The sequence below is a fragment of the Beta vulgaris genome, chromosome 3, assembly GCF_026745355.1.
Source record: "Beta vulgaris subsp. vulgaris cultivar EL10 chromosome 3, EL10.2, whole genome shotgun sequence".
Lineage (NCBI taxonomy): Eukaryota > Viridiplantae > Streptophyta > Magnoliopsida > Caryophyllales > Amaranthaceae > Beta > Beta vulgaris.
The window spans coordinates 40,156,938-40,184,929 of NC_079204.1; the positions used below are offsets into that span (position 1 = coordinate 40,156,938).

General features: G+C 35.0%; 1 protein-coding gene and 1 long non-coding RNA gene across 2 annotated transcripts; both read left to right on the forward strand.

Moving 5' to 3' along the window:
* The first annotated feature begins 13,629 nt into the window (after positions 1-13,629).
* LOC125495892 (uncharacterized) lies at positions 13,630-16,210 on the forward strand. The gene is made up of 2 exons (XM_057393267.1): positions 13,630-13,742; positions 15,422-16,210. The coding sequence occupies exons 1-2, from the start codon at positions 13,639-13,641 to the stop codon at positions 15,624-15,626; spliced, it is 309 nt and encodes a 102-aa protein (XP_057249250.1). The 5' UTR covers positions 13,630-13,638; the 3' UTR covers positions 15,627-16,210.
* A 3,216-nt stretch (positions 16,211-19,426) lies between these two features.
* LOC130590733 (uncharacterized) lies at positions 19,427-19,961 on the forward strand. The gene is made up of 3 exons (XR_008968582.1): positions 19,427-19,602; positions 19,714-19,824; positions 19,905-19,961. It is a non-coding gene; the product is annotated as an uncharacterized LOC130590733 (long non-coding RNA).
* Positions 19,962-27,992: the final 8,031 nt, after the last annotated feature.

The window sequence follows — 27,992 nt, forward strand, 5'->3', positions numbered from 1 at the left end:
CAACACCAAACTTGCAAAGGTCATAACGCATAAATTCGAACTCAGAATTGAGCGATTTTTGGATCTAAATCCAATAATTCTAAAAGATCTACAACTTTGATGCAGAAACAAAGACTAAAAAATGACTGAATGTTGCTTGAAATAGACGGACAAAACAAAGGTGAGAGGAAAGAAGAGATTTTGGGGTTTGATATGAGTTTTATTTATGTTTGTTAAGGGTGGATGAAGAATTGACAACAAAATGACAATGTGATCAACAAAAGAATTAGTTTTTAGTTTTTTTTTTAGTTTTTTTTTTCCTTTTTTTTTCAAACACTAAATTTCTTTAAGAAAATTCCATCAACTTATACCAAATAATATCGTAATTACTTTAAGATAAATAATTAGCCCTTAATTAAATCTGCTTAAAATACACAAGCTATTACAACAACCTCTTCCGAATTCCTCACCCACCATCACTGATGTGGTGCCCCCGCAAGCTGTTGCTTCCCCTGATAGTGATTTCTAGGTGACCTTGTTAAAATGAGTCCCGAATCTTGCGGTTTGAGTCCCACTGACACCTGCACCATAACCCATCCACAAATTAGCCCCCTGCCTCCTCCATCTCCTACCCATCAAACGTCCCCTTCCTCACTTACCTCCCCTCGTATGATACCTGCTGCCCAAGATGATACATGCCCTACTCCAGATCTGCCCGTACGTGGATGTGCATGATGCCTTCCTTCACGGAGATATATGCGACCTCCACCTGGTTTCTCTGTTCACCAGTCTGACTTGGTATGTCGTCTCAAAAAGTCTCTGTCTGGCTTACGGCAAGCTCCTCGATGTTAGTTTGCCAAACTTGCCTCCGCTCTTCTCCGGTACGGTTTTATTCAATCTTATTCAGACTACTCCTTGCTTTCTTATCAAAGGGGTGATGTTCGTCTTCATGTCCTTGTTTATGTTGATAATCTCATCATCTCCAGTAATCATGCATCTGCCATCACTGCCTTTAAAACGTATCTTAGGGATTGCTTTCACATGAAGGATCTGAGGGTCTTGAAGTATTTCTTAGGTGTCGAGGTTGCATGCAGTTCCAAAGGTATTTTTCTTTGTCAGCGCAAATATGCCCTTGATATTATATCTTAAGCAGGTCTTCTTGAGGCTCGACCTGCACCTTTCCCGATTAAGCAGAATCACGGCATAGCCTCTGCCAATAGTGACCTTTTGTCTGCGCCTGACCAGTATAGACATGTCGTTGGTTGTCTGATTTACTTGTGCTTCACTCGCCCCGATCTAGCTTATACGTGCACATATTATCTCAGTTCATGCATTCACCTCATCAGGAGCATTGGGATGCTGCTCTTCGTATTGTTTGTTGCCTTAAAGGGACGTTGGGACAAGGTATTCTTTTTAATTCTTCTGTTAATTTAACTTTGACGGGCTGGTGTGATTCTGATTGGGCTAGTTGTCCGTTGACACAACACTCGCTCTCTGGTTGGATAGTGTTTCTTGGTTCCTCTCCGATTTCCTGGAAAACTAAGAAACAATATACTGTGTCTCGCTCGTCTGCGGAGGTAGAGTTCCGTTCTATGGCCAACATTACTGCCAAACTCAAATAGCTCCGTGCTTTACTCCAGAGTCTTGGTGTTTCTTTGTCTACGCCTATGTCTCTGTTCTGTGACAGTCAATCTTCTCTATATATTGCTCAAAATCCTATCTTCCACGAACGTACTAAACACATTAAAGTTAACTATCATTATGTGTGTGATGCTATCACCGACGGTAATATTGCTACTTCTCATGTTTCCACTCATGAATAGTTAGCCGACATTTTTACAAAACCACTTGGTATGAAACAACACAATATCTTCTTAGCAAGTTGGGCATTTGCAATCTTCATGCTCCAACTTGGGGGGGGGGGGGGAGGTGTGAAGCCCGTGTATATTATTAAGCCCATATGTATTTGTGCAGTGTGAATTTTAGGTTTTGTATTTATTTATAGGCTACAGGCCCAATTGGATTGTGTATCATATATATACATAAGTAATGGAATGAAAACACACAGCTTTACACATTTAGTTTTGTCAAGATCATTAAGGGTAATTTAGTACTTTTAAAAGGGACACCATCTTCCTCCCCCCCTTCCCTTATATAATAGAGATAAAAATATATTGCTACTAAACTTGTACTACATGTTGTTATAATCCAAAATAATTGGCGTCTTTTCTTCTTTCCGCGTTCAATGTCCATAATGTTCACCTATTGATCAGAAAGAATGACCATATATGATTTTCAATCAAATATATAATAATAATCTTAAAAGAAGAAAGCTTTTCTCGTACATAAGTGAATAATAAAAATAGAGAAAAGCATTGTTCGTGAATTGAAACACTAACACGAGAAATAAAATGCATATAACTAATTCAATAATTTATTCAATAATTTAATAATAATAATAAACTCTAACATTTCACTTGTCTTTGGTCTTCATGTACTTTAACCAAGTCATTCTTGATTACCATGTGAATAAATAGTTCTCTTTTTTCACTATCCTCAATCAAATTGACCAAAAAGGACCACAAATCACTATATTTAAGGATCCTACATCCACTAGTAGTCATTCGACTAACAATAGCCATAACTTGAGCAACACTACCATCTTTAGAAGAACCATGTGTGTTTGCTACATTCAGAAGATTGGTGTCAGCCTCCATCAATTCTAAAGGTCGATTACAACTACTAATCATAGTGTTAATTTGACTAGATAACATAGTTGATCCACTTTTTTGTCTTCCCCTACGCTTCATAGGACCGGTCTTGTAATCTTTTTCCCACATTTTTGAGGTGGTTTAGAATTTTTAGTGCCCCCATCGCGATTGGATGCTTGGTTAGGATCTTTAGTATTAGAAGCATAAAAAACACCAACATTAGGTGATTAAGCAATATAACCACTACTAGGAGTAAAACCAGGTACTTGAGACGTGACATCCGTTAGTAAGTTACTACAAAAACCAACTCTTGATTTTCCAAAGTACCTACTCTATTATCCAAATCATCCAAACTAGGATAAGATGGATAAACAGAATCATTATCAATCTCATGATCTTCATCAACATTATTCTCATTCTTATCTCCACCACTTCTTTCATCCGGTTTCACACTTGATGGATCAATATTAGTTGACACAATATTAGCACATGTAGCATAACCATCTTGAAATAATTGATTCCATAAGTCTTCTATGGCAGGAAGCAATTCTTTATTTCGAAACTTCTTTACCTCACGTTTCTCCTACAAAAAGTGAAAGTGTAAATTTTTTTAACTATAATTCACCATATATATTTTTATAGTGTAATTCAAATAAAGAAAATTGTATTAACCATAATTTTTTTCCACCAATCATATGAGGCTTGTATCTTTCCTATAACTGAATCCCATCTTAGGCCAGTTTATCCTATTTTCAAGAACTTCCAAAGCCGCCAATCTGTCTTCATTGCATCATACTTATTCTTTAAAGATTTTACTGGACATTTTCGATCTAGTTTATTCTCCAACTATTTGTGAACTAATTAGTAATGATCACTTAACTCCTTGTCCTTGCCCATTGTTCTCAAAGGAGTCGATTAAAATTTCACAGAATAGTACCAGCTCATCATCTGACCACATATAGTTTCCTTCTTTTGTGCCATTTGTTGTTGTCATCCACCACACATTTTCATAAAGTGAGAATATACTTCTTGATGACACTTACATAAAATATTATACACACTAGTTCAATCAGTGGTTTCCAAGAAGAGAATTATCATTATATAAACAACAACGAGTAAACCAATTTACCCCCATATCTGCTATATGGACCAATATTTAATGCAATCTGACTATCGATATAGAGTAACATGGCATGCATGCATATATGATCGATGATTTACCTAAGTCTGATTTTATTTTATCTTTCCTTTTTGGCAGCTGTGATGTATCGAAAATTGACCATTATGTTAGTTTCCTCAGTTTCCCATCTCAAATTATTACTCATTAAAGATGAACTATTGACTAGTAATATCTCATAGCTCTCAGTACATTATTGACCATAAGTTCATACTTATTAGACATGCCATAGAGACACATTACAAAGAAAATATAACATCGATACTTGAGATCAAGTCATTTTTTTTGGTATTATTTGGTAAACAATCAAAAGTACTTAGACACTAGCCTTGATGCGAGAACTATACCCAGTTCTGTAATAGCCATGTTTTTAAGAACCTTTATTTAAAAGCTAAAAGTGGATAAGACCATCATTCTTAATGGTTAAGAAAGCTTGTGGATAAGCATTACCATTCTTAATGGTTAAGAAAGCTTGTAGATAAGCATTATCATTCTTAATGGTTAAGAAAGCTTATGGATAAGTACTATCATTCTTAATGGTTAAGAAAGCTTGTGGATAAGTACTATCATTCTTCGTGGTTGTGGATAAATATTATCTTTCTTAGTGGTTAAGAAAGGTTGTGGATAAGCACTAACATTCTTAGTGGTTAAGAAAGCTTGTAGATAAGGCACTATCTTTCTTAATGGTTAAGAAAGGTCAAAGAGGATAAGAACCATCATTCTTATTGGCTAACAAGGCTTTGGAAACCAATATATAAGTTAGAAAGTCCTTGAGAGCCTTAAACATTAAGATTATGAAAATCGTTTGGAGATTGTTTTATCGGGTAGTGATGAACTTCTAGTTAAAGAGCCTTTCGGGGTTGAATCCGAGCTCAGAACCTAACCAAACTTGATATATGACATGCTTGGGATGTATTAAGGTTAAAATGGTCATTTATTCCCAAGAATTACGTGTCTCAATAGGGTAAATTGCTTACATAGTAAAACTTGGCCAGCTGAAATTACAGCTCAGACCTATGCTCAAAGAAAGTGCTTAGCAGCTTCTTAAGTGTCAATCTCTCAAAGACCTTTTTATGCATGAAAGCCAACACCTTAGGCTAACGCCTCAAGCAAGAATCACCCAAAATTTCCATGAAACCGACCTTGCCTAGAAGAGGTTTCCCTCCCTGGGGTACCGCCAGAACAGACTATAAAAGCCTGTTCTGGATTTTCGTCTCTTTTCTCTTATTTATTCCTCTTGGACACCCACTTTTCTTTACATAAAACTCTTCTATACATCCATACAAGTAGTTCAAGCTTTGGTTCCAACCTTTAGACCATAAAATCATATAGAAAACCTTGCTGAAAGATCACATAAGTTGTTGTAAGTTCAATAGTTTACACCTCTTGTATTTAAGCTTAGTTTTTCATATCTATAAGTTTTTTGAAACTAATCTTTAGCATTTTATACATTTAGGGGAAGCTGTAGGAGTAGTTAACCAATTGGATTAAGGAGTTTCATGGCTTTAAGCATCCTTAGTAAAGGTACACACTAGTTTGGTTTTACCCTAGATATTTCCATACCTATAGTTAGGTGATTGTTTCTTTCTAGTGTAAAGCATGTCTATGAAATGAATTTACTTATGATGTGTATTTTATTATGTGTATATTGAGTATGTAACATGGATATAACATGCTAAGGTTCATTAGAGATGTTTCATTTGACCTAAACAACACTTATACACTAAGTAATACGATTATGCTTCTTAATGGAATATGTTTAGTACATGGACTTGTGGAGTGATTGTGATGATTGAGGTGGAGTTGTTATGTTATTGTTGTTGTGGAGTTGTTGTGGTGGTTGTGGTGAAGTTGTTATTGTTGTTGTTGCTCTGTTGTAGTAGTGTTGTTGGGTTTTTGTTGTTCTGTCATTGTGGTTGTGGTGGAGTTGCTGTGAAGTTGTTGCCTATTGTTGTTGTTGCGCCGTTGTTATGGTTGTTGTTGTAGTTGTGGTGGCTATTGTGGAGTAGTTGTGATGGTTGTGGTAGATTTATTATGTTGTTGTTCTGTTGTTGTGGTGATGTTGTGGTAGGTTATAGTTAAAATAGTTTACTAGTTTGGAAGATGAATTAGTTTGGATATGATTAAAAAGGTTACGATGATGTGTCCAGAGCTAGTATAATGTGGTTTATAGTTTAATTATATATTCAAAGTATTCAGTAGAACAATATGGTTCATCTTGTTATTATGATTCAAGAAGTTGCAGTGATAAATTCGGGAATATGATTTACTTAGGTTTGTTATGAACATAGTAGGTGGTGGTTTCTGTTGTTGGTTGTGCTGATGTATTGTGGTTGTGTTGTTTGCTATTGTGCTTAATGTTGTTTTATTGGTGTTGGTGCTATTGTTGGTGGTGGAGGTGGTATTATTGTTGTTTGCGCTATTGTTAATATGTTGTTGTTGTATCGTTCTTATTGGATAGTCGTTGTTGATGATGTGAGGGAAGTCATAATATTAGAATTGGGAGACTTTTATAATTATTGTAGTTGGAGTTGATATGTATGAAGTCGAGTTATGAGTTATGAGAATGACTTCGTTAATTTCTATTTACGGGTTTCGGTTTGATTAGCATAATGGTTGCGTTAGAAGAAGATAATTAGAATAGTTAAGTTTGGTTATTGATGATCTTACTGTGAGGTGGTTGTTGGAGGATGGCTATGTAGACGTATAGAATTGAAGATGATATGGGAAATCAAGGTATGATGATTGGAGGTTTTGTATAATGTTATAGAGTTGAGGTAACCTTTAGGTTCAACAAAATATATTTAAATGCTCCCGTGGGCGTTATATTGAATTTTGGATATCATATGTCGTTTGTGGTAATGGCCATGATTATAGATACATCTCTATGAGTTAGTTTTGAATTGCTATTGGATTGTTATAAAAGTATCATTTTGTTCAATTATCGAAATCGTTCGAAATACTATATTTCTCAAAATATGTTTTGGTATGACAATGAGGAAATGATTCAAATATGAGTTAAGACCACATAAGGACGAATATGGTGTTATGTTATGAGTATTGAGGATTCAAGTATGAATCATTAAATATCTTATTTTATAAATATGAAAATGAGGCATGAATAGCCACCCCGAGTTAGGGCGGGTAGAGTTCCTAGCTGTTGCCTTCCAGGAAGGGCGAACTCCTGGCGTTATAGGACATGTCCGGGTAAGTCTTGCAAGCATAACAATAAAAGGCTGCGTGACGACCCTCAATAGTTTGGAGACAACTAGTACTGCATGGTATCCCTCTCCACTCGCGTTCATGCCAAACGATTTGATTTTGTGAAACTATAATAACTGAGTTAAATGTGATTATCTGTTATTATAACTATGTGTTAGTTTTCAAAATACACCTAAACTTGTATTTTCTATTACACAGTGTGTACTCAGCTTTGTTGATAGTGTTGTCATTTCTGTGGCTTGTCACTTGGTGGGTGGCAGAGTGAAATATTGTTGCAGGTTTGGTGTTGTGAGCTCATAATCCTGAAGTGAAGCAAGATAAAGATGTCGTCGTAGCTTATGGATTGAGTTTGTATTCTAGTTAGTTGATTAGAGAACAATTATTTATTGTTCCTTTGTATATAACTTTTGGGAATTATGGTGGAGTTATTGGTGTAATTGAAGTCTTATATAAAGGGTTTTGTTTTGTGGGCCAATGACCCACAAGTCCAAGATCGTTTTCTAGGTTATGTTTCCGCTGCGAGTAAATATTTTATTCGAGGCTTATTAAGCATTGATTGTGATTAGTGAATCTTAAGTGTATTTACCTAGCAGCTCGGGAAATCGGGCTGTTACAAGTTCTCATATATTCAACTCTATTCCATATCATCCACTACTACAAAAAAGGGCAAACATAACACCCCTAACTTAACTCTTATTTAAGCAAACGTTATGTAAAGTCTAAACTTAACATTTTACCCGTGTAACTGTTATCTTAAGTTGGATTGAGAATTTATCACTTAACACTTATTTTGATGTATGTTATCTTTGCTTGTGATGTTTTAATTTTTTTTATGAGAATAATAAAAAATGTTATCTTTATTTTATTATTAATAATAATAAATTTGTCAAAATAATTAAATTGAAAAAAAAAACCGACCCAAAAATTAGGAGCACTTGCTTTTACTCACGTATCTTTTCAAGTTAGTTGCCAGTTGCTTCACCCCTCACCATTGCTACATACCTCCGCGGTTCCCCTCACCATTGCTACATACCTCCGGTTCCCTCACCATTGCTATCTCCGACGACAATTCCATTACAGCAGACGAATTCATTCGGCCCGTGACAAATTCATTCGGCCCGTGACAAATTCCACTGCAGCAGACTTCGCAATTTGCAATTTCTAATTAGCAATCCGTTTTTGGAGAAATCAACTACTACAATCGCCTTTCTTGCCAACCATTTACAGGTAATTCTTAATTTTCAAGTCCTTGTTTATTCCTAATACATAAAGAAATTGATTTTGGTGGCTTTATTGTTCAAATTTTGTTAATTGAATCAATTTTCTTGTTTCTTGGATTGGTAATTTAAAATTAAATTATTTAATTACTATATTTGTTTTATGAACTTGCGAAATTTGTATATAGAATGTCGTATACATATGTGGGGAGCAAATTCAACTTTAGGTGCTAGTGATGTTCTACTGTATAATTGATTTTATTACATCACGCTATGTTTAGTGTAAACTTGTTTGTTATTTTTGGGAGAGATTTGGGTTGGATTTTACCATCTCTGTTATACAATTAAAGGTATTAGATGGCAGAAAGTTGCAGAGAGGAGTGATAATCTGGGAAGGAGGAGACAGGAGAGAGAAATTAGAAATCATTAAATTGCAAATTTGTTCTGTGTGCTGTTATATCACTTGGATTAGAACAGAAATATTTTTTGACATCTGCGTAAGCTCCAAGGTCCAATGTATGTCTCTAACAAACTAGCACCTAAAGTTTTTATTGTTCTTGATGCTCCTCCAAGGAGAGACCCACTCTAGGGTGAGTTTCAATTAATTATCTTGTTTTAATACAATTTAGGATTTTGATATTTGTATAATGAACGAGAGTTTAATAATAGGGTTTAGGGTTTAATAATAAATCAATATCGAACATTTTATTCAATGTTTTCATAAATCAATACCAAACATTTGATTGTTTGTTCTTTTGTCTCTTTAATCAGATTTTTCATATTCAACGCATTCACTTTGTCTTTTTTATACAATAGAACGTTGTAGTTAGAAAGTGTGCTCTAAAGTTGGAAAATTTTACAAAAGGGGGTAGTCGACATTCATATATATGCTCTTTAACATAACAATTTGCTGTTTTGCATGACACTTTTTTAAATGATTTAAAATGAAATAAAAGGAGAATCATCTTTGTATAGTATTTATATTTATATGGTACTCAATTTTCCTCCTTTTATAAACTATAACACTAAAATAATAAGATATGATTTGCTTAAGAACCTTTGTTTTAATATATACAAGTTAAGCGCACCCTTTGTATGCTCGATATAAGAATTTTTTTAAAGATCATTTAGAAATAATTATATTTGTTTTGAACTGTACCATTGTCACTTGGTTTGTAGTAATGGATCGAAGTTGGATATGGAGTCCAAGCCAGGGGACGAAGAGTATAATTTGGAATTAGGAATTTATAACTTTTGCTGTGGGAAATAGTGGAGGTCAATCTAAGTTACGGTGTCCTTGCTTCATGTGCCATAATATTATGCATCAGAGAGTTGACCGAATACTCAATCATTTGGAAAAATGGGCATTTGATAGAACATATACACGTTGGATTTGGCACGGAGAATCTAGGGAAAAAACTTCAGCTCATGCTTCTAAACATATGGAGTATGAAATGGAGGAACTTTTAATGAGGGCGATGGAATAGAGGACCTTTTCTCGCGTGTAAATGAGGATGATTACAATGGGGATCGTGTTGCATTCGAGAGGTTGGTAAGTGATTCTGAGCAGCCATTATACCCAGGCTGTAAATACACGAGATTATCGGGTGTGCTTAAGTTGTATAATTTAAAGGCTAGTGGTGGTTGGACTGATGCAAGTTTTAGTTCTCTTCTTGAATTGATGAAAGACATGTTTCCGGAGGAAAATGTCCTCCCAAGTAGTACCTATGAGGCAAAAAAGGTATTAGGCTCAATGGGCTTGCCTTATGAGAAAATTCATGCTTGTCCTAACGATTGCATGTTATACCGTAATGGAAGTGAATTGTTAGAGAGTTGTTCTGTTTGCAATGCCTCACGGTACAAGAAGAAAGAAGTGCCGGCTAAGGTATTATGGTATTTTCCAATAATACCAAGGTTTAAACAATTGTTTTCAGATCCAAATACCGCTGAGCAGTTGACATGGCACCATTATGGACGTAAAAAGGATGGAAAACTTAGACACCCAGCTGACTCACCCCAATGGAGCTTTATAGATGGTAAATTCCCCGAGTTTTGTAAAGAAAAACGGAACCTACGTCTTGCATTGTCCACTGATGGTATGAATCCATTTGGTTCCCTTAGTAGCACCCATAGTACTTGGCCTGTGATTTTGGTGACTTACAACTTGCCTCCTAATTTGTGTATGAAAAGAAAGTACATGATGCTTACTCTATTGATATCTGGGCCAAAACAACCCGGAAATAACATTGACGTGTACTTGGAACCTCTTATTGATGATTTGAACATCCTATGGGAACAAGGTGTGGAAGTGTTCGACTCTTATCATAAGGAAAAGTTCACTTAAGAGCAATGTTGTTTTGACTATCCAAGATTATCCAGCTTATGGTAATCTTTCGGGATATACAACGAAAGGAAAGGCTGCTTGTCCTATATGTGAGGACGGTTTGAAGGAATGTGGTTAACACTCTGGAAAGAATGTTTTCAATGATAATCGTCAATTTCTACCTTGTAATCATCATTATCGTAAGTTGAAAAAAAATTTAATGGTAAACAATGTTTTGTGGGACGTCCTAAGGTTAAGAGTGGTGAGGAGGTGCTTCAAAAGATTAAGGATATACATATTACATTTGGTATGAAAAATAAAAAGAATCCTCTTCCTAAACAGGGATACAAGAAGTGTCCATATTTTTGGCGCCTACCTTATTGGAGATTCCTCTTTGTCCGCATTCACTAGATGTGATGCATATCGAGAAGAATGTATGTGATAGTTTGATTAGTACATTATTGAATGTCCTGGGAAGACAAAAGACGGTGTTAAAGCTCGAGATGATTTGAAGGCAATGGGGATTAGAAGGGAACTACATGTTGTTGATGATGGAACTCGAAATACTTACCTCCTGCAGCGTATACGTTGTCAAAAAAGAGAAGAAGGAGTTTTGTGAGTGTTTAGTGGGTGTCAAAGTGCCAGAGGGTTATTCGTCCAATATTCAGAACCTGGTGTCGATGGAAACTCTGAAACTTGTGGGCCTTAAGTCTCATGATTGCCATATTTTGATGCAGTATTTGTTACCTGTGGCTATTCGTTCAATTCTGCCTAAAAAAGTTAGATACGCCATTATTAGACTGTGTCATTTCTTCAATGCGATATATAGCAAAGTTCTTGACCCAGAAGAGTTGACTACGTTGGAGAATGATATTGTTGTGTGTTGTGCCAATTGGAGATGTACTTTCCTCCATCATTTTTTGACGTTATGGTTCATTTAACGATTCACCTGGTGAGAGAGGTCAGATTTTGTGGTCCAGTGTATTTGAGAAATCAATATCCCTTTGAAAGGCAAATGAAAACATATAAGGGGTATGTGAAAAATCACCATCATCCGGAAGGTTGTATCGCGGAGCTGTTTTATGAGAATGCATAGAGTTTAGTGGTCTTTGTGGGATTGACAAAGACGATAGGGCTCCCTACATCTCGACATAGTGGAAGATTGGACGGAAAGGGGACCATAGGTCATAAACAACGTGACATGTCTCATGATTCATGGACATGGCACACACTTATATTCTTCATAATGAGTCGGAAGTCATACCGTATGTCAAACGCCACATGTCTTATTTAAGGGAACAACTCCCAAGAGTTAACGCAAAAACGTTAGCAAGTGAACATTGCAAATCATTCAGTAGGTGGTTCAAAGATGAAATAATGAGTGAATTTGAGGAATCTTCAAATTTGGTTTCTAATCGACTCAAAGTTTAGCTTATGGGCCAAATTTCAATGCCTCTTTTTACTCTGGATATGTTATCAATGGTTACACATTCTACACATGGGAGCAAGATCAAAATAGTACAATGCAAAATAGTGGAGTAAGCTTAGAAGCTGAAGCTATGCATTTTGCAAGTGCGAAAGACAATTGCCCCATATATGATTCAATGTACTACTATGGAGTCATTGAAGAGATTTGTGAGTTGCATTACTCTTGTTTTTCGATACCTATTTTCAGATGCAAATGGGTTAACAATAACACTGGAGTTGAAAACGATGATCTAGGGTTCACCTTAGTCAACCTTCAAAAGCTCGGCCACAAGGACGATCCATACATCTTAGCCAGCCAAGCAAAACAAGTGTTTTATGTAACTGATCCGGCTGATAAGAGAAAATTGATAGTTCTAACACCGAGGTCTCGTTATGACATTGATGATTATAATGATGATGAGTTGGAGGAAAGTCCATCTAGGAAGGTTCATGTAGAAGATGATAGTTTAGATGATGCATCCGTGTACATACGAGATGATCACATTGAAGGTGAATGGATTCAAAAAAGTAAGAAAAAAAAAGCATCTCGAAAGCGGCTTCGAAAAAGTTAATGAAGAAAAAATTGAGGTAGACTTTTTATATGAAAATCATAATGTAATTAGCAGTCTTTCTCTGACATCTGATTTAGCTGCATCTTCAAGCTTCTTAGAAACAACCCACCCCATTTCTATCACTCATATAAATCTTTTTGTCATATAGAGTTATAAACACTATGTATCTCATATCTTTTTCAACCACTCTGCAATTCCATGGGCACCTGGCGGTTCAAAGTTCTGTAGAAACCCTGAGCCACCTAAAGGGGTATGTGCTGTTTTTGCACTGGTAGCAGCAGAGTGTTTAATTATTTTTTTAGCACAATTATTCTGTTTTTATACCTACATTTTCTGATTCTTTAGTATGTTCATTTAGCAATGTGACCTAGTGAAGTGGAAAGAGAGAAATGCATTACATTGTATATCAACATTGACATTTTGGCCACAATGGTCCGTGAGAGTTTAGGATGTAGTCCTTGATAGTCACTGTAGTTCATCATTTTGAACCGCCAAAACCATTTTGCAAACCTTGCTATCTGAATCAGCAGACGCAAACTGTCCAAGGAGTAAAGGTGCTTCCCTTTGGCTCTCAGAGCAGCAGAAGCTGCAGCAATAGCAAGTAGACAAGATTAAGCAAATAAAAATATGTTTAGGAAGACTATAGGGATTTATGGACAAAGAAATGCATCAACACACCTAAGCAGCCCAATAAGAAATGCTATTCATAGTCTTTTGAAAATTCTAAATGATTTCTAGAGTTCCTGGTGCTTCTGAAGTTTGTTCTCTACATTTTTATTTTAGGGATGCATTGTGCTCTTCTGAATTTAATAGAAAAGAGGTATTTAGTTGTGAAGCTCTAATGGTTTCCCTTCAGCTGCTCATGCTTGCAACTTGCTTGTTTCTAAGATAGCTGAATCCTGTTTTTGTTTGCTACTTGATATTTACTTACATCTGCTCTTCATTGCTCATCTAGTTTTATGCTTATATTATGTGCTGTGGTCTGTTTCAGGCTGGGCAAGAATCCTTCAGATCTATCACTAGATCATACTACAGAGGAGCAGCTGGGGCACTTCTTGTTTATGATATAACAAGGTAAATCTGGTAATAGCGCTGCTTTAACCTGTACAAATAGACAAAAAAAAGTCCCTTTACAATTCTTTTAGCCAATCTTGATGAACTAATGTAGCAAGCTGCTTTAACCTGTACAAATAGACAAAAAAAAGTCTCAAACTCTACATGCTTATCCATCCTCTAATATGTAAGTTTAAAGGGGATTAAGAATCTGAAAACAGGCAGTAAAACATTCTTTTTCTGCATTAATGAAATTTCTTTTAGTTGAAAAAATTGACTTATTTCCAATCAATATAAATCGGTAAATCTACAATAGACCATACTCTATGACAGTTGACAAAATTGCCACTCAATATTTGAAGCTATGTAGTTGTAATAGAGGGGTGATAGACATATCTTTGAGAGTGAAGGGCGCTTTTTGATGATTTTGGGTAGCATAGGTGCTTTTTTGGACATTGCCTAACCAAATTAGGCAGGTATTTTTCGGGGAAAAAACTTGAGGAGTCTGCTGTTAGAGATGATGGTATACTTCCTTAGCTGTCAAATATCTTTGAAGCTTGAAGTAACTAATGTTGTAGATGACAGGATTACTATGTCTATACTTTGGGTTGGAGCTGGCTGTGCTTTGAGTTGAACGCTTTTTCTATTCGTGTGACCCTCCTCCTGCTGGTTCATATAGGCTTTGCTAAGGCCTCACCTAATCCACCTATACTGCACACATATGATAGGAGGGAAGAAGCAGGAGGGTCAAAAAGGTCACTGATCAGCAAGTAACAGCTGGCAGCACTTGAGTGGGAGAGAAGAAATATTCCCTGAAGCACAACAAGAGTGGGTTATGAGGAAGTTGTAGAGAGAAGCAGCTAGTGAGAGAAAGTAGAAGAATTGTAATAAATAGGGGCCTCAGCTCTACTGTAGGGATCATCTAGAAAATTGAGAAAAGAGCTGTTTAGGAGGGAGTCCTTATCTCTCGAAAGTAGCTAGGGCTTGTATTGGTGAAACTGCTGGATCTTTGTCTAATACAATTACTATCCTACTGTTTCCTATTTCCTATTTCCTATTTCCTTGCTTGATCTCTGTTTTGTTTAGCTAAGAATCCCAGATCTTAGCAAGGCTATGCTAAAGAAACTATGCGTGTTGTATGTTTTCCTTTTGTTGGATGTAGTACAATCTGTCCAAAGATCTAACCAGGAAAGCAGAATTTCCTCCCATGCAATAATGATTGGTGGAATTAGTGGATCTTCAATGAACAAGATTGGAGGGAGTAGTATGTGTTAATACGGGTTCAATGATGTCGACCAGAAGTATGTTCTCTTTTTCTGTGTTTGACAACATACTGGTCTAAATAGTGTAATTTATCATGGGCCAATGAGCTTATGGAATCATACAACAGAATAAGCTGTTAGTAGAACTTTAGAGGGGGATGCAGCCCTTACCATTTTGCCAAAGTTTAAAAGGTCATCCTTCTAGTTATAGACATTAGCTTATGTAAAATCTTACAACCTAAGTAGCCACACATAGATCATTTTATAAAAAGTGGGACAGAGGATATATGACGGTGTGGCCTGTGGCTCAACTTTGCAAGATCCTATGCTTTGATCCTAGTGCACTTTAAAGTTAAATATTTACTTAGAACTTTGATTAAAGGACTTTAAAGTTAAATATCTACATCATTATGATATTTAATTTTGTCATCGTTTCAGGTTAATGGCAAAGGGGCGAAAGCGTGACATGGTACCTCAAGAGAATGCAACCTCGGAGACCGAGTATGATGATGATGGTAATAGGGCTGAACGTGAGGACCGCAGAGGTCGCACAGTATGTGCAAAAGTAGGGAAGGCAATTCAGGAGGGTCGAAAAATTCCACTTGAATGGAATAGAAGAAAGGTTCCATGTGGGGATCATTGAACAACATTCTGCACTTATCTTGGTGTACTTGTTCGTGAGCGTGTAGACATCAACTACCTACGGTGGGGTGATGTTCCTAAAGAGCTAAAGAATTCACTTTACGAGTCGATAACCGTAAGTAAATGTTTTTACTATTCTTTGTGTAATTGCTTTTACTATTACTCAGGTTTTATCTTTTTCACTTTTTTCCGCTTCTATTATTTTTTTGACCCTTGTATGAGGTTTTTTTAGTTTGACTTGTAAATCGAATTTAGGCGTCCCTTATTTGAACTTGTTAGGCCTATCTAAACTAATTTTCTTTATCTAATTTATTTTTCTTTATCCACTCTTACTTCCGGAAAGTGAAAAGAACAAGACGTTAATCTTCCACATGTATAAATGTGGAGAATCAAATGTGGAAATATATCTACTAAACAGTTTAGAGATCGATGAGAGGTTGCTAAATTGTATAACAAGTACAGCTAATGAGCCATTCTCTTAATCTCTTTAAATGTATGTGTCTAAAGTAAGGAAGGAGCTGCCACTGGGAGTCAACTGTTCCTACACTGTGAACTGTGAAGTTACGTGATATAGTTCGTTTGTGAAAGAAGGTAATTCCTTGATTTGAATTATGTTACATCCTAAGATATATACTAGCCAAAGATACTAAAGATTACAACAAGTAATTAGGCTAACAATTAGGCTATAAACTAGGAAAGAAGTTAGACCAAAATATTTACAGAATATACAACTAATATGAAAATCAGTAGGATTTTCATATTATCTAACAGTTTGATATTAGTGGGAGAGATGGACCTGTCCAGTGACTATGAGGAGAATTATATTAGTGGATGAACTAGTTTTTCTTCATTTACTTTTGTGTTACTCGTGGGTGAGTTCTGCTTGTCCCCTAGGGAACTCTTTAATACATGGATAAATAGATCATTTTGCTGCTTCACATGCGCAACTTTACTTTGGGTAGCTGTTAGCAATTTGCTTCTGTACTCTTTTATGCAATTTTATTCTTTTTAGACAGTAATATGGATGAAGGTGAACACTTTAGGTGCAGAGCACAAGAAGTCTGCTAAGTTAAACACTATAAATCTCCACATCACTTGCTTCCTCATTTTGGATCCTTTATAAGCCCTTCTTGTCCAGTTGCTCAACTGAACTAAATCCCTTTGTCTGAAATCCATTCCGATCCATCTGAGCATGGCTGGTAACAGCTGGCGACTGAAAGCACAATAAAAAACAGGTGCTTATGTGTCTCAGTTGCATTACCACAAATACATCACAGTAAAGTTTCAGGTATTCTGTGACAATTATCTAGATGGTGGATATCATGTTCCATATGCCCACAAGAATCTTGCTTCTGGGCTCAACCTTGACTCTAACAGCACTGAAGTATGTTCATTAACTCTCTGATGTATGATTTTACTTCACAATTCACATGTCTTTCTTCTAAGCCCCCCCTAAAAGTATCTATAACAATGGAATTTTAACTTGTTTACATACCAAAAGTTGGACAATAGAATTCTCCTAATGAGCTCTACAATCTATCTCATACATAGTTTACTGCATTAGATGTATGACAAAGTCAGCATTCAAAGATGTGCAAGCTCTTCTACTGAAAACGGAGATGAATTTGACAGACTTGGATCTAAAGCACTATATGCTTTTATATATCCCAACTTCATGATTAATAGATGAATTTGACCAATTTCTTAAAACATCAATAGATCCTAAGTTTAAGGTATCAATTCCTACAAACCTTATTTATAACCAGATATATAAAAATGTTACTTATGTTGAATTATATCATTATTTATGTAGGAATTAAGTGAAAAAATCGGAAAAAAGTGAAGGATAATAGAAAATCAAGCTATCGTGAAGGACGACTAGGGTATCAACATTTTGAGGAAGAGATTGTAAGTTTCAAACAACCTGGTGCAATTAACTTTGAACTCTAATTTTTGTAAACTATGTTTTCTTACGAATTTGTGACTTTTTAGGCAAAGGACCTTGAGAAGAGAGGGATAAATGCGCCTATAGTTCCTCGACATTTGACCTGGCTTAGAGCTCATTCTGATGTCAAAGATTGAACAATGATATTTAAGAATCCTAATGATCTAAAAATCGCTGAATCAATTGTATGAAACTTTTTGCACATTTTATAAGTTAGATTACTGTAATTGTAATAATATAAATTATACTAACTTTAATATATAAAATTGTTCTTGGTTCTAGCAATCTTTGGAGGCACAACAAAGTAGAGGAGAAATTTTTGCAGAAGGTCGAGATGATATTTTATCAAAAGCAATTGAGAAACCAGAGCATGGTGGTTGTGTCAGGGGTGTTGGTTTATGTGTGACAAATACAGATTATTTTGGATTTAACCGGCCACAACCACCTAGCCAAATGAAGGCTGAAATAAAAAATTTAATATCAGAGTTGGGAGAAATGAGAAACACTCAAAATTTTGTTATGTCCTTCCTTACAGAATGTTGTCAGATTAGCCCAGAGCAGATGAGTCAACAAATGAGTCAATTCAAAGCAAATTGTAGTGGTGGTAATTTCGTTGGTGAATTGGGTCTTTCTGATGGGCATAGGTGTAATGGTAGCCAAATTGGTGTTTCTAATGATAAAGAGTCTAATGCTTCTCAATTAGGTAATTTGATTGGCCTAGGTGTTCAACAATTTCAACTCCAACTAGAGGCAGATACCAACATTTCTTCAAATCACAATCCAATTCAAAGAGAACTTGAACCTCATAATGAACAAGAGCCCTACCATGTATTGTGGCCGGAGACAAATAAGATGCATCAAGTTTCTTCTTCGACAGTCCCCGAACCTCATACAACGGACATAGATGAAAACTCCTTCCCTGAGGTATTATGTACTATTATATAAATTCTAATTATATTCTAATTATTCCAATGTTTACTTTTGGGAGACAATAGATAATGAACTTTTGATGTGCTGTTGAATAAATATTGATGAAAATAAAGAATTTTTCTAATTTTTCCAATGTATTATTTAATGTTATTTTTATAAATAGGGTGAGAGTGATTGTTGCTTGGCGATTGAATGTGACAATGAGCTCAAGGTTGTTGCTAATGGTAAAGTGTACATACCAACCTCAACAGAGGTTCTACGTGTTCATAATAGCATCCCGTCGAGTACTCAACGTCGTGTTGCCATCATTAAGGTTGTTGAGCCTCGTGCACTTTTACCATGCCCTACTGAGGAATTTCAGTATGTATTCCAAGCTAAGGACGCTTATATTCTTTGGCCAAGCCATTTGATTCTTCCATTCAAGAAGGTATTAATAAATTTAATTTTTTCTTCTATTGCACAAAATCTTATTCATATAATTTTCGTATACATAGACAAGTGTTATATCTTGCATGGATTTTGTCAAGGATGATACACAAGCACAGTTGGCTACACCATCTCGTGGAACAACATCATCACAATCATCATCCATTCGAAAGTACTCGATGACTGCAAAAGATCAAGATAAGTTGACTACTAGTTTGGTGCGAGCTTTTAAGATTCAAGCTTTAGGAATGAAAAAGAGGCAAGAAACTATATCCATTAGAATTCCGGCAAAAGTATTTTCTAATGAACATGATGTTGCCATCGATTATGAGGATATGCTCGATTGGTGCTTCCAAAAGGAGATTGGATCAACTCACATGTCCATATTCATGAAGTGAGTAAATTTTGTAGCCCTTTTCAAACTAGTGATTTTTATTTTTGGATACTTTGATATTTTCTAAATAACACCTACAAGTTTTTCTAGGTACTTGAGTGAAGTTTGTTATAAAGAAGGGATTTCAGGGGTATATGGATTTTGTGACACCAATGTTCTAAGTCCTTTGACACCAACGACAACAGAAGAAGGAGATCCACAATCTGATTATTTGGCTTGTATCTTTGCATCTAATGATGGCAAACATATCAATCAACTCTTTTTTGCACCATATAATGAGAAGTAAGTGTTGTGTTTAGTCTATATGAATTATTATTTGAGTATAAAAGTTATGGTGTTATTTAAATTTATAATGATTTTATTTTCTTCATCTTAACTTATTCAATTATATAGTAAACATTGGATGTTAGCTGTTATTAGTCCTTGGAACGGATTGGTGTATTGGTTAGATCCAGCAGGAGTAGAAAATGAAGTTCGACCATTTGCTAAAAAGATCATCAATGAGTAAGTCTTGAATGACTATTTAATATTTTATTACTAATATACTATTTTATTATTTGCCTAAACTTGTTATGAACACATAGGGGAATTATCAAATTTAGCACGTACCATCGAAAAGATATCAAGAAGATCAAAAAGAATCTCGAAATTAGATGGAATCAAATAGAGGTATCTGACTTTCATTTCATTATTTTAATAACACAAAAATATTTTTCATTGTCTATATTAAAGTATTTGTGATTTCTCGTGTATAGTGCCCTTGTCAACCGCTTGGTACTTTGGACTGTGGATATTATGTGTGTCGCTACATGCTTGAGACGGTACAGTTGAGACGACTAGTTATTCCTGATAAGGTACTTGAACATTAGTTATAATTTGGCTTTTTTTAATTTCTATATGATTACGAATTTTTTAGACCGTAGATTTATATTTATATTATATTAGAGATATGAAGAGCAATTTGGATAAATTGGTTGAAAATATTTTATTATTATTCCTGATAAGGATGAAGGTTAGATGAATATTATGTGGTCGGTGATGAAGATCATGGGCGTGATAGTGTACGGGGTAGGATTTGTATGGAGTATTGGCGAGATTATTGATGAAGATGCCAAGTGATGTGGCATGGGTTTTTGCATTAAGTGACTATGCTAGTGTGTGATGATGGGTTGTTGTAGCTAATATGTGATGCTGAAGGATGATTTGGTTTAAGGGGTGATCAACGTGTTGTTATTGCATGTTGTAGTGTAGGGTATAAGGATTAGCATGAATGCATGATAGGTCTCTAGAAATTAAAAAGTGAGAGGAGAGATTTGTGATTATGATAAATTAATTTGTGCACGATTAATTATAAAGTTTAATTACTTTTCAAGTTTTTGTATATGAGTACTTATTTTGTAATTACCTTTATTGTAGTACTATCAAGGCATTGGTCCAAACTATTCTCAGGAGAAAATTGATGAACTAAGGGAGTTGTGGATTACATATGTCGGAGATCAACACGAAGCACAAATGATGAATGAGTTATAATTTTCCGCCTAATTTTTTTAACCTTAATCCACTTTTGGACATACATTATATTTTTGGATTTGGATATTGATATCATGTGAATGTGGCTATATATAGGATAGATTTGATTTTTGTTTATGATTTAGATTAATATTGATATGTATATATAGTAGTTTTTTTAGAAGTTTAGATTTATGAATATTAGTTGAATTATTTTGTAATATAAAGAATTTTGAAAGTTTGGAATATCAATTCAATTTATTGGTTTAGATCTTATGGGTTGAGTTTTAATTATACGGCAGATACAAGTATTGTATTGTAATGTCTGCTGCCTACGACTAATAATATATGCGTGAAATGATAATTTTATTATTTTTTAAAAAATATAATAGATAACAGTTATAGGTAATATATGTTATATATAATATAGGAAAACATAACAGTTATTCAAGATAAGTGTTATATATAAATAGCAAACATAACACTTATTTATAAAATGTGTTATCTAATGGCATAACATGTATTATAAATAACTGTTATGTTTTCTTTAGCAAACATAACACTTTCGTCAGGTCTTATGTTTACTTTACATTACATTGACTTGGATAACACCTCAAAACTGTTATGTAAAGCCTTATTTAACAGTTATCTTTGCCCTTTTTTGTAGTAGTGATCACTCCTCCATATTTATCGCTAGAGTTCTTAACAAAAGGGAGCACTTGGTTATTTAGCGTTTGGGATCCAATAAAGCCATTGTTAGCAGCACGCTTTGAACCAGGCATCCCAACAATGATTTGGTTATCACTTTCTTTAATTTTCATTATCTAAATTTCCTAGGATTATTGGAAATTATGCTGTAACACTATTCAATAAAATCTAAACCATGTATGTGATATATATGTAGCCGCAACACAGACTCAAGTCATTCAACTAATGAGAAGCATCAAAATTACAAACGTTGACCATATAAAAATAATGGTAGAATTGAGGAGAAAAGGAAAAAATAATTTTATCCATAATTACAAATATCACAACTCTATCCATAATAACAAATCAATGATACATACCTGCAAAACTTAAGCAAATATTCACACAAACACCCCAAATTTGCGGTTTATGAGGGTTGAACTCCGACCATGAGGTTGGGAGGTGGGAGCTCAACCATGTGATTATCATGTATTAGGGTTATTAAACATTTAAGAATATATCTTTTTAGACTTAAAATGATAAAAAAAAAATTAAATAAATAAAAAAGTTTAGCACTAATTGCATACGAGATAGTTTACTCCAACTCAATTTCGGTCAAATTTTGGACTTAATTTAAGTTCCTCCACCAAACACCACTAATCATATAAGGTGACTTAAAATTATAGCACCTTATCATTCAAGTCACATGAAATGCTTCCCCAAATAGAGCCTCACTAGGGGAACTTGAAAGAACTTCAAGGTTAGTGGATACTTGTGTTGGAAGTTGGAACTTGGGTGTCTCTAATTAAGGTAATAGCATCATGCGAATTATAGCCTGCAAAGCTAAGCAAGAGACAAATTTTCATGTTTGATGTTTTGAACCTCATCAGAGATTTTGTGAAGTTATCTAATGCAACATGTTGGTAGACTTGCTTTGAACGATTTCTTAGTTTGGTGACATGGTGGTAGATAAAGTACAGAAGGATAATTCGAGATATTGTCATTCCTATCAATTGATTAAGTGATTGAAATGCTTACCTGTTGAAGCTTGTTTTTGTAGAACTATCGTTGCTTAGCTTTTTCATAAATCAGTTGAGAAGCATATGTGAATAGAAATCTAAATTTTTATGCAATTTGGTGGCATTCAAGTGGAAAATAAGTAGGTAGTGTTGCATTCCTATTAATAGCTGTAAGTTTAATACTCAATAGTAACCAATGTTCCTGACTTAAATCAGATGGATTGGAGTCGCATAAAGTCACTAAAGAGTATACCAAAAAAAAAAAAAAAGTCACTAAAGTACCTGTTCATGATCTTCAAATTCAAGCTGTTGCGAATCATCTTGTTGCGGCTATAAATCAAAGAATTAATTCCGAAGTCAAATATGAACTTATGGAGATTTTACAAGCCAAGGCAGAGGTTAACATGGCTTTCAGTTTACGTTTTATTTTGCTTGTCTTTAATGGCATCAAGCCCGGCCATGAGCATGTACATCATGGGCCTCGACATAGAGCCTCGGGAAAATGAGAGTCTCCAAATTAAGTTTATATGTATTAATTGTTATAGTTTGTATTAGTAGTGTCAAAACAAGTTCTCAAACAGGTTCTGGGTATACCCAAGGCGAACCTAGTCAGACCCGGACAAGTCAGGATTCTGTTAGTCAATGTCCCAGGTTGTGATTGGCCAGGTTTATGTTCAACTGGGTCGATCACATTTGAATCATGGGATTGTTGGGTGCCGAACAAGTCTAAACGTTCCATTTACAAGCCGATCCATTATCGGGTATGATCGCTTGTGGACAATTTTTTACCGGGTTTTCGCAAGTCGTATTTGGGTGTCATGTATGCTTGGGTAGAGTCAAGTGTACTCGGATTGAATCACTAATGACCTTAGTTCAATCATTGTGAAGCATCAGGTCCATTTGTTATTGAACGTTAATTCAACTTCGGTTGACTCCTTGTCGGGTCATTTTGATTTTGTAATGGATTTTGTAAACAAATCATATTATTAAAAGAATTAAGATCGACATAAGCGTGCGATAAATATATGTTAGATAACAAAAAACTAATAGAACACTATATTGTTTATTGTGATGCTTAGTGTATTCTCTTAGTCAACTCTCACTACTACATAACTGGGCTATTGCAACAATATGGTTGCAACACTTTTTTTTTGTGTTGCATTATTTGACAAATAGTATAATGTTGCGACACTTTTAATTGAAACGTTGCATATTACAATCTAATGCAACATTTTAATCAACGTTTTAGCCAAGTGTTGCATTCTACTGATTTAAGCAACGTTTACACACAACACTTTATGAAAAACGTTGCATTGGAGGAAATAAAACAAAAAAAATAATAATAAGAAGCGGGCAATCCCAAAAATAACGCGCCATCCCCAAATTTTCCCCTAAACAAATTCATTCCTCGTTTCAAAAAGAAAAACATAAACTTCATTCCTCAACCAGTCCACCGCCATTGAAGATTTCTCAAACAACTAAAACAACCATTGAATATTCCTTTAAAAAATTAACAAAACAGCTTATTCAACAGCCATTGTTGCAATTTCATAGTTTCTTTCAAACTTCATAGAAGATTATTTAGGGTTTGCAACTACTTCATCCTTATTCAATTCTGACTCGAATTTCTTCATAATTTAATTTCTTCATTCGTTTATGCTAATCTACTACTCGCTGTGACGAATTTCAGAAAGGAAAAAGGCATTTTTGGCGAATTTTGAGCTAGGGTTCACGAAATTTTGGGGGAATTTTGAGCTAGGGTTTCACGAAATTTAGGCAAATTTTACCCTAAAATTTGTAAGTGTTCGTTTTTCATCTTATTATGTTTGAATTTTTTTTTCTGATTTGAGAATTATGCTCATCAATTTCATCACCTTCATCTTTTACATACCGAAAGTTTTTGGGCTATATTTCAATCAAAAATTAGGGCGATTTTTGAGCTAATTTTATGATTTCTAGGCATTTTATCTCCAAATTGTAAGTGTCCATATGAGTTTCTTATTTTTGGGATATATTATGATATATGGTTATTAGAATGTGCCTGTGCAAATTGCACATGGACATTAAAAATTGTTAAAATAAAGTAATAGTATGGCCACAACTAATTGAAAAGGAATCACCATACAATATTTTTAAGCATTTAGATTTTAGAAATAAGAATATTATTTTACAGCTTTTTACATATTGAGCTGCTCAATAATTAAGCGTGGCTGATATCAAATGTCTATGAGTTTCCCAGAGTGATAATTTGCAGTTCATGGTCATTTTAGTAGTCTCTAAATACTTAATTTTGTTGTTGTAAGAAATATAATTACTTAAATTGAGTATTATTGTAAGTTGCTTCTAAGTTTAAAGTTTCAGATGCTAGGTTTGATGTTTCTTTTTTGATTCTTCTACTGTTGGTCGTCATTGTTGTTGTGATCGTTGCTGCATCAGTGCTGTATAGCTCTACTTCTGCAACTATTATTGTGGCTGATGGGCTTTGGTTGCCGTGGGAATTTGTGTTGCTGAATGCTGTTTGATTACTACTAAGAGTGCTACTTTGATTTGTTGTTTAATACTTCGTATAGATGATTGTAATTCTTGTAAGTATGCATCTGGAATAGAAAACAAAGGGTATGGATGATGTGCTATGAGAGACATGGAAGATGCTCATAGATTCCTTTTGCATAATAATTTATGATGCCATTTGTTTTGTAAATTTCTAAAATCTAAATGCTTAAAAGGAATCTGGGCTAATTTATGATGCCATTTGTTTTGTAAATTTAAGGTTAATTGACTAATGTTGCCACCGTAAGATTAAGTTATGTCAAGGTTCATTGCTAGTATTTCAAAGGCTTTGGCAATTGAAAATCTTTCTCATCTTCATGAATTTCTATGCATATCATGGAGTCAATTAAAATAATTGGGTTAAATTTTAATGGTAATTCCTATAATATTGTTGTTTGTGCGATTGTAGTAGTATTTCAACTGTATAAGTTTCATTGATTGATGATAATGGTTTCATTTGAAGTGTTTGTCAATGATATATCATTTATATTTTTATGTATGAAATTTTATCATTTAAATTTAAAATTTCACGTTAGCTGACTAAAAATTTCAGGCTAGTATGAGGGAAGATAAGAGTATGAAAATGGATTCGTTAATTTCCTTAATGCTTCATTTGCTAAGGCATCCCGAGGGAATCAAATTAGATGTCCATGCAAGCAATGTAAGAATCGGTATTGGTGTCATAGAAGTGAAGTCTATGATCACTTAAAAGTGGATGGCTTTGTGGATGACTATGAAATTTGGAGTTTCCATGGGGAGGACCGTGTATCCATGGAGTAAGTCGATGTCATGGAAGACGATAACTTTGTCATGCATGATAGCATAGATGAGTTAATGCATGATCAGTTCAGAGTGACCATAGTGGGGGCTGGGAACTCCCAAGGGCCAAATGAGGAAGCTATAAAGTTTCATAGATTGGTGGAAGAAGGCAACCAAGAGTTGTTTCCTGGATGTAAGACCTTTTCAAAGCTATCTTTCATCATTAGACTCCTCCTTTACCAGACTCTTCATGGTCTTAGTAATGTGGCTTTTTATGATCTTCTTAAGCTTTGTAAAGAGGTTATTCCCAATGCCAACTTTCCTTCAAATTTTAATGAAGCTAAAAAAATAATAATAGATTTGGGACTTGATTATCGGAAAATTCACGCATGCCCTAATGATTGCATGTTGTATTGGAGAGAATATGAAGATGCAGAAGAATGTCATGTTTGTCATACATCAAAATGGAAACAACCGGAAGAGAATCAAGGAAATGGTATAGCTAAGCCTTCTAAGAAGAAGTCTCGCATTCCGGCCAAGGTATTATGGCATTTTCCATTGAAACCTAGGCTTCAAAGGTTGTTCATGTGTTCCCAGACAGCAAAATCCATGGCTTGGCATGCTGATGAACGTGAGGAAGATGGGAATCTACGTCATCCGGCGGATGGATTGACATGGAAAAATTTTGATTCTTTGTATCCAAATTTTTCTAAGGACTCTAGAAATGTCCGGTAGGGTTTAGCTAGTGATGGGTTCAATCCTTTTCGAACAATGACCATTGCACATAGCACATGGCCTGTGGTTTTAATCAATTATAATTTGCCCCCTTAGATGTTTATGAAGCAGGAGTATCTTATGTTGTCCTTGTTGATTCCTTGTCCCGAGTCTCCGGGAAATAATATTAATGTCTACATGCAACCCTTGAAGGAAGAACTTTTAGATTTGTGGAATAATGGAGTTCAAACATATGATAAGTACAATGATCAATCTTTTCAATTGCATGTTGCATTAATGTGGACCACTAGTGATTTTCCAGGGTACTCAATGTTGTCTGGTTGGGAAACCAAGGGTAAATTTGCATGTCCTGAGTGCAATTTTGAAACTCCCCACTTGTATTTGAAGAATAGTAGAAAGATGTGTTCACTAGTACTGAAAAGGCAATTTGCGTCGGATGTGAGGTGCCTATTTGCGTCGCACATGGTCCGACGCCAAAGGCCTCGACGCAAATAGCCCAGACATGATCTGCGTCGTATGACGAGCGACGCAGATGGTTGCGCTATTTGCATCGCACCCTATATACGGTGCTACGCATATTATCAATCCCCAGCCCCCAATTCCATCCCCAGCAGCCCATGAAATGTGCATCGCACATGGCCAATGGTGCGACGCAAATCACGCATCTGCGTCGCACCATTGGCCATGTGCGACGCATATGCTTCTTTTTTTTTTAAAAAAAAGTAGGCTTTGCGTCGGATGGAGGGCCACATTCGACGCAAGTGGCTCATTTATCAAAATAAAAAAAAAAAAAAAAAAATTCATTTCACCATTAACCAGATCTAAATGACAGAATTACAACATATGAACGAAAATAAAACTGAACGAAAATAAAACAACATATGAAAGAAAATAAAACTAAACGAAAATAAAACATATGATCTAAATAAAACACCAACTAGATCTAAAAATTGAACAAAAATAAAACTAAATTGAATCTGAAAATTGAACAAAAATAAAATATTATTCTTCTTCAATTTTGTTCTTTGTCAGATCTAAAAATTACAAAACTAAGATAAAAAATTGAACCTTAAAATCAACAAAATCAGATCTAAACAAACGAAGAAATGTTCGAACTGGAAGTCACGAAATTTCTGGAATTTATGGCTCTTTCGTAGTTGTTCTTTGTGAAATTTTCTGGAAATTCGAACTGGAAAAGCGAAGAAATGTCGAAAAAAAGACTGTCTTCAAACAGATCTGAAAAAAATGTCAAATAACTAAAAATTAAGACATGCAAAAAAGAAGAAAAAGGAAAAATAAACAAGTTACCTTAGTCTTGGAGTGCGAAGAACGAAATTAGTAGACTCATAAAACAAAAACGATTGCAATTCACGAACGAACGAAGAAAATGAACGAAATCAGTAGTCTTGCAGT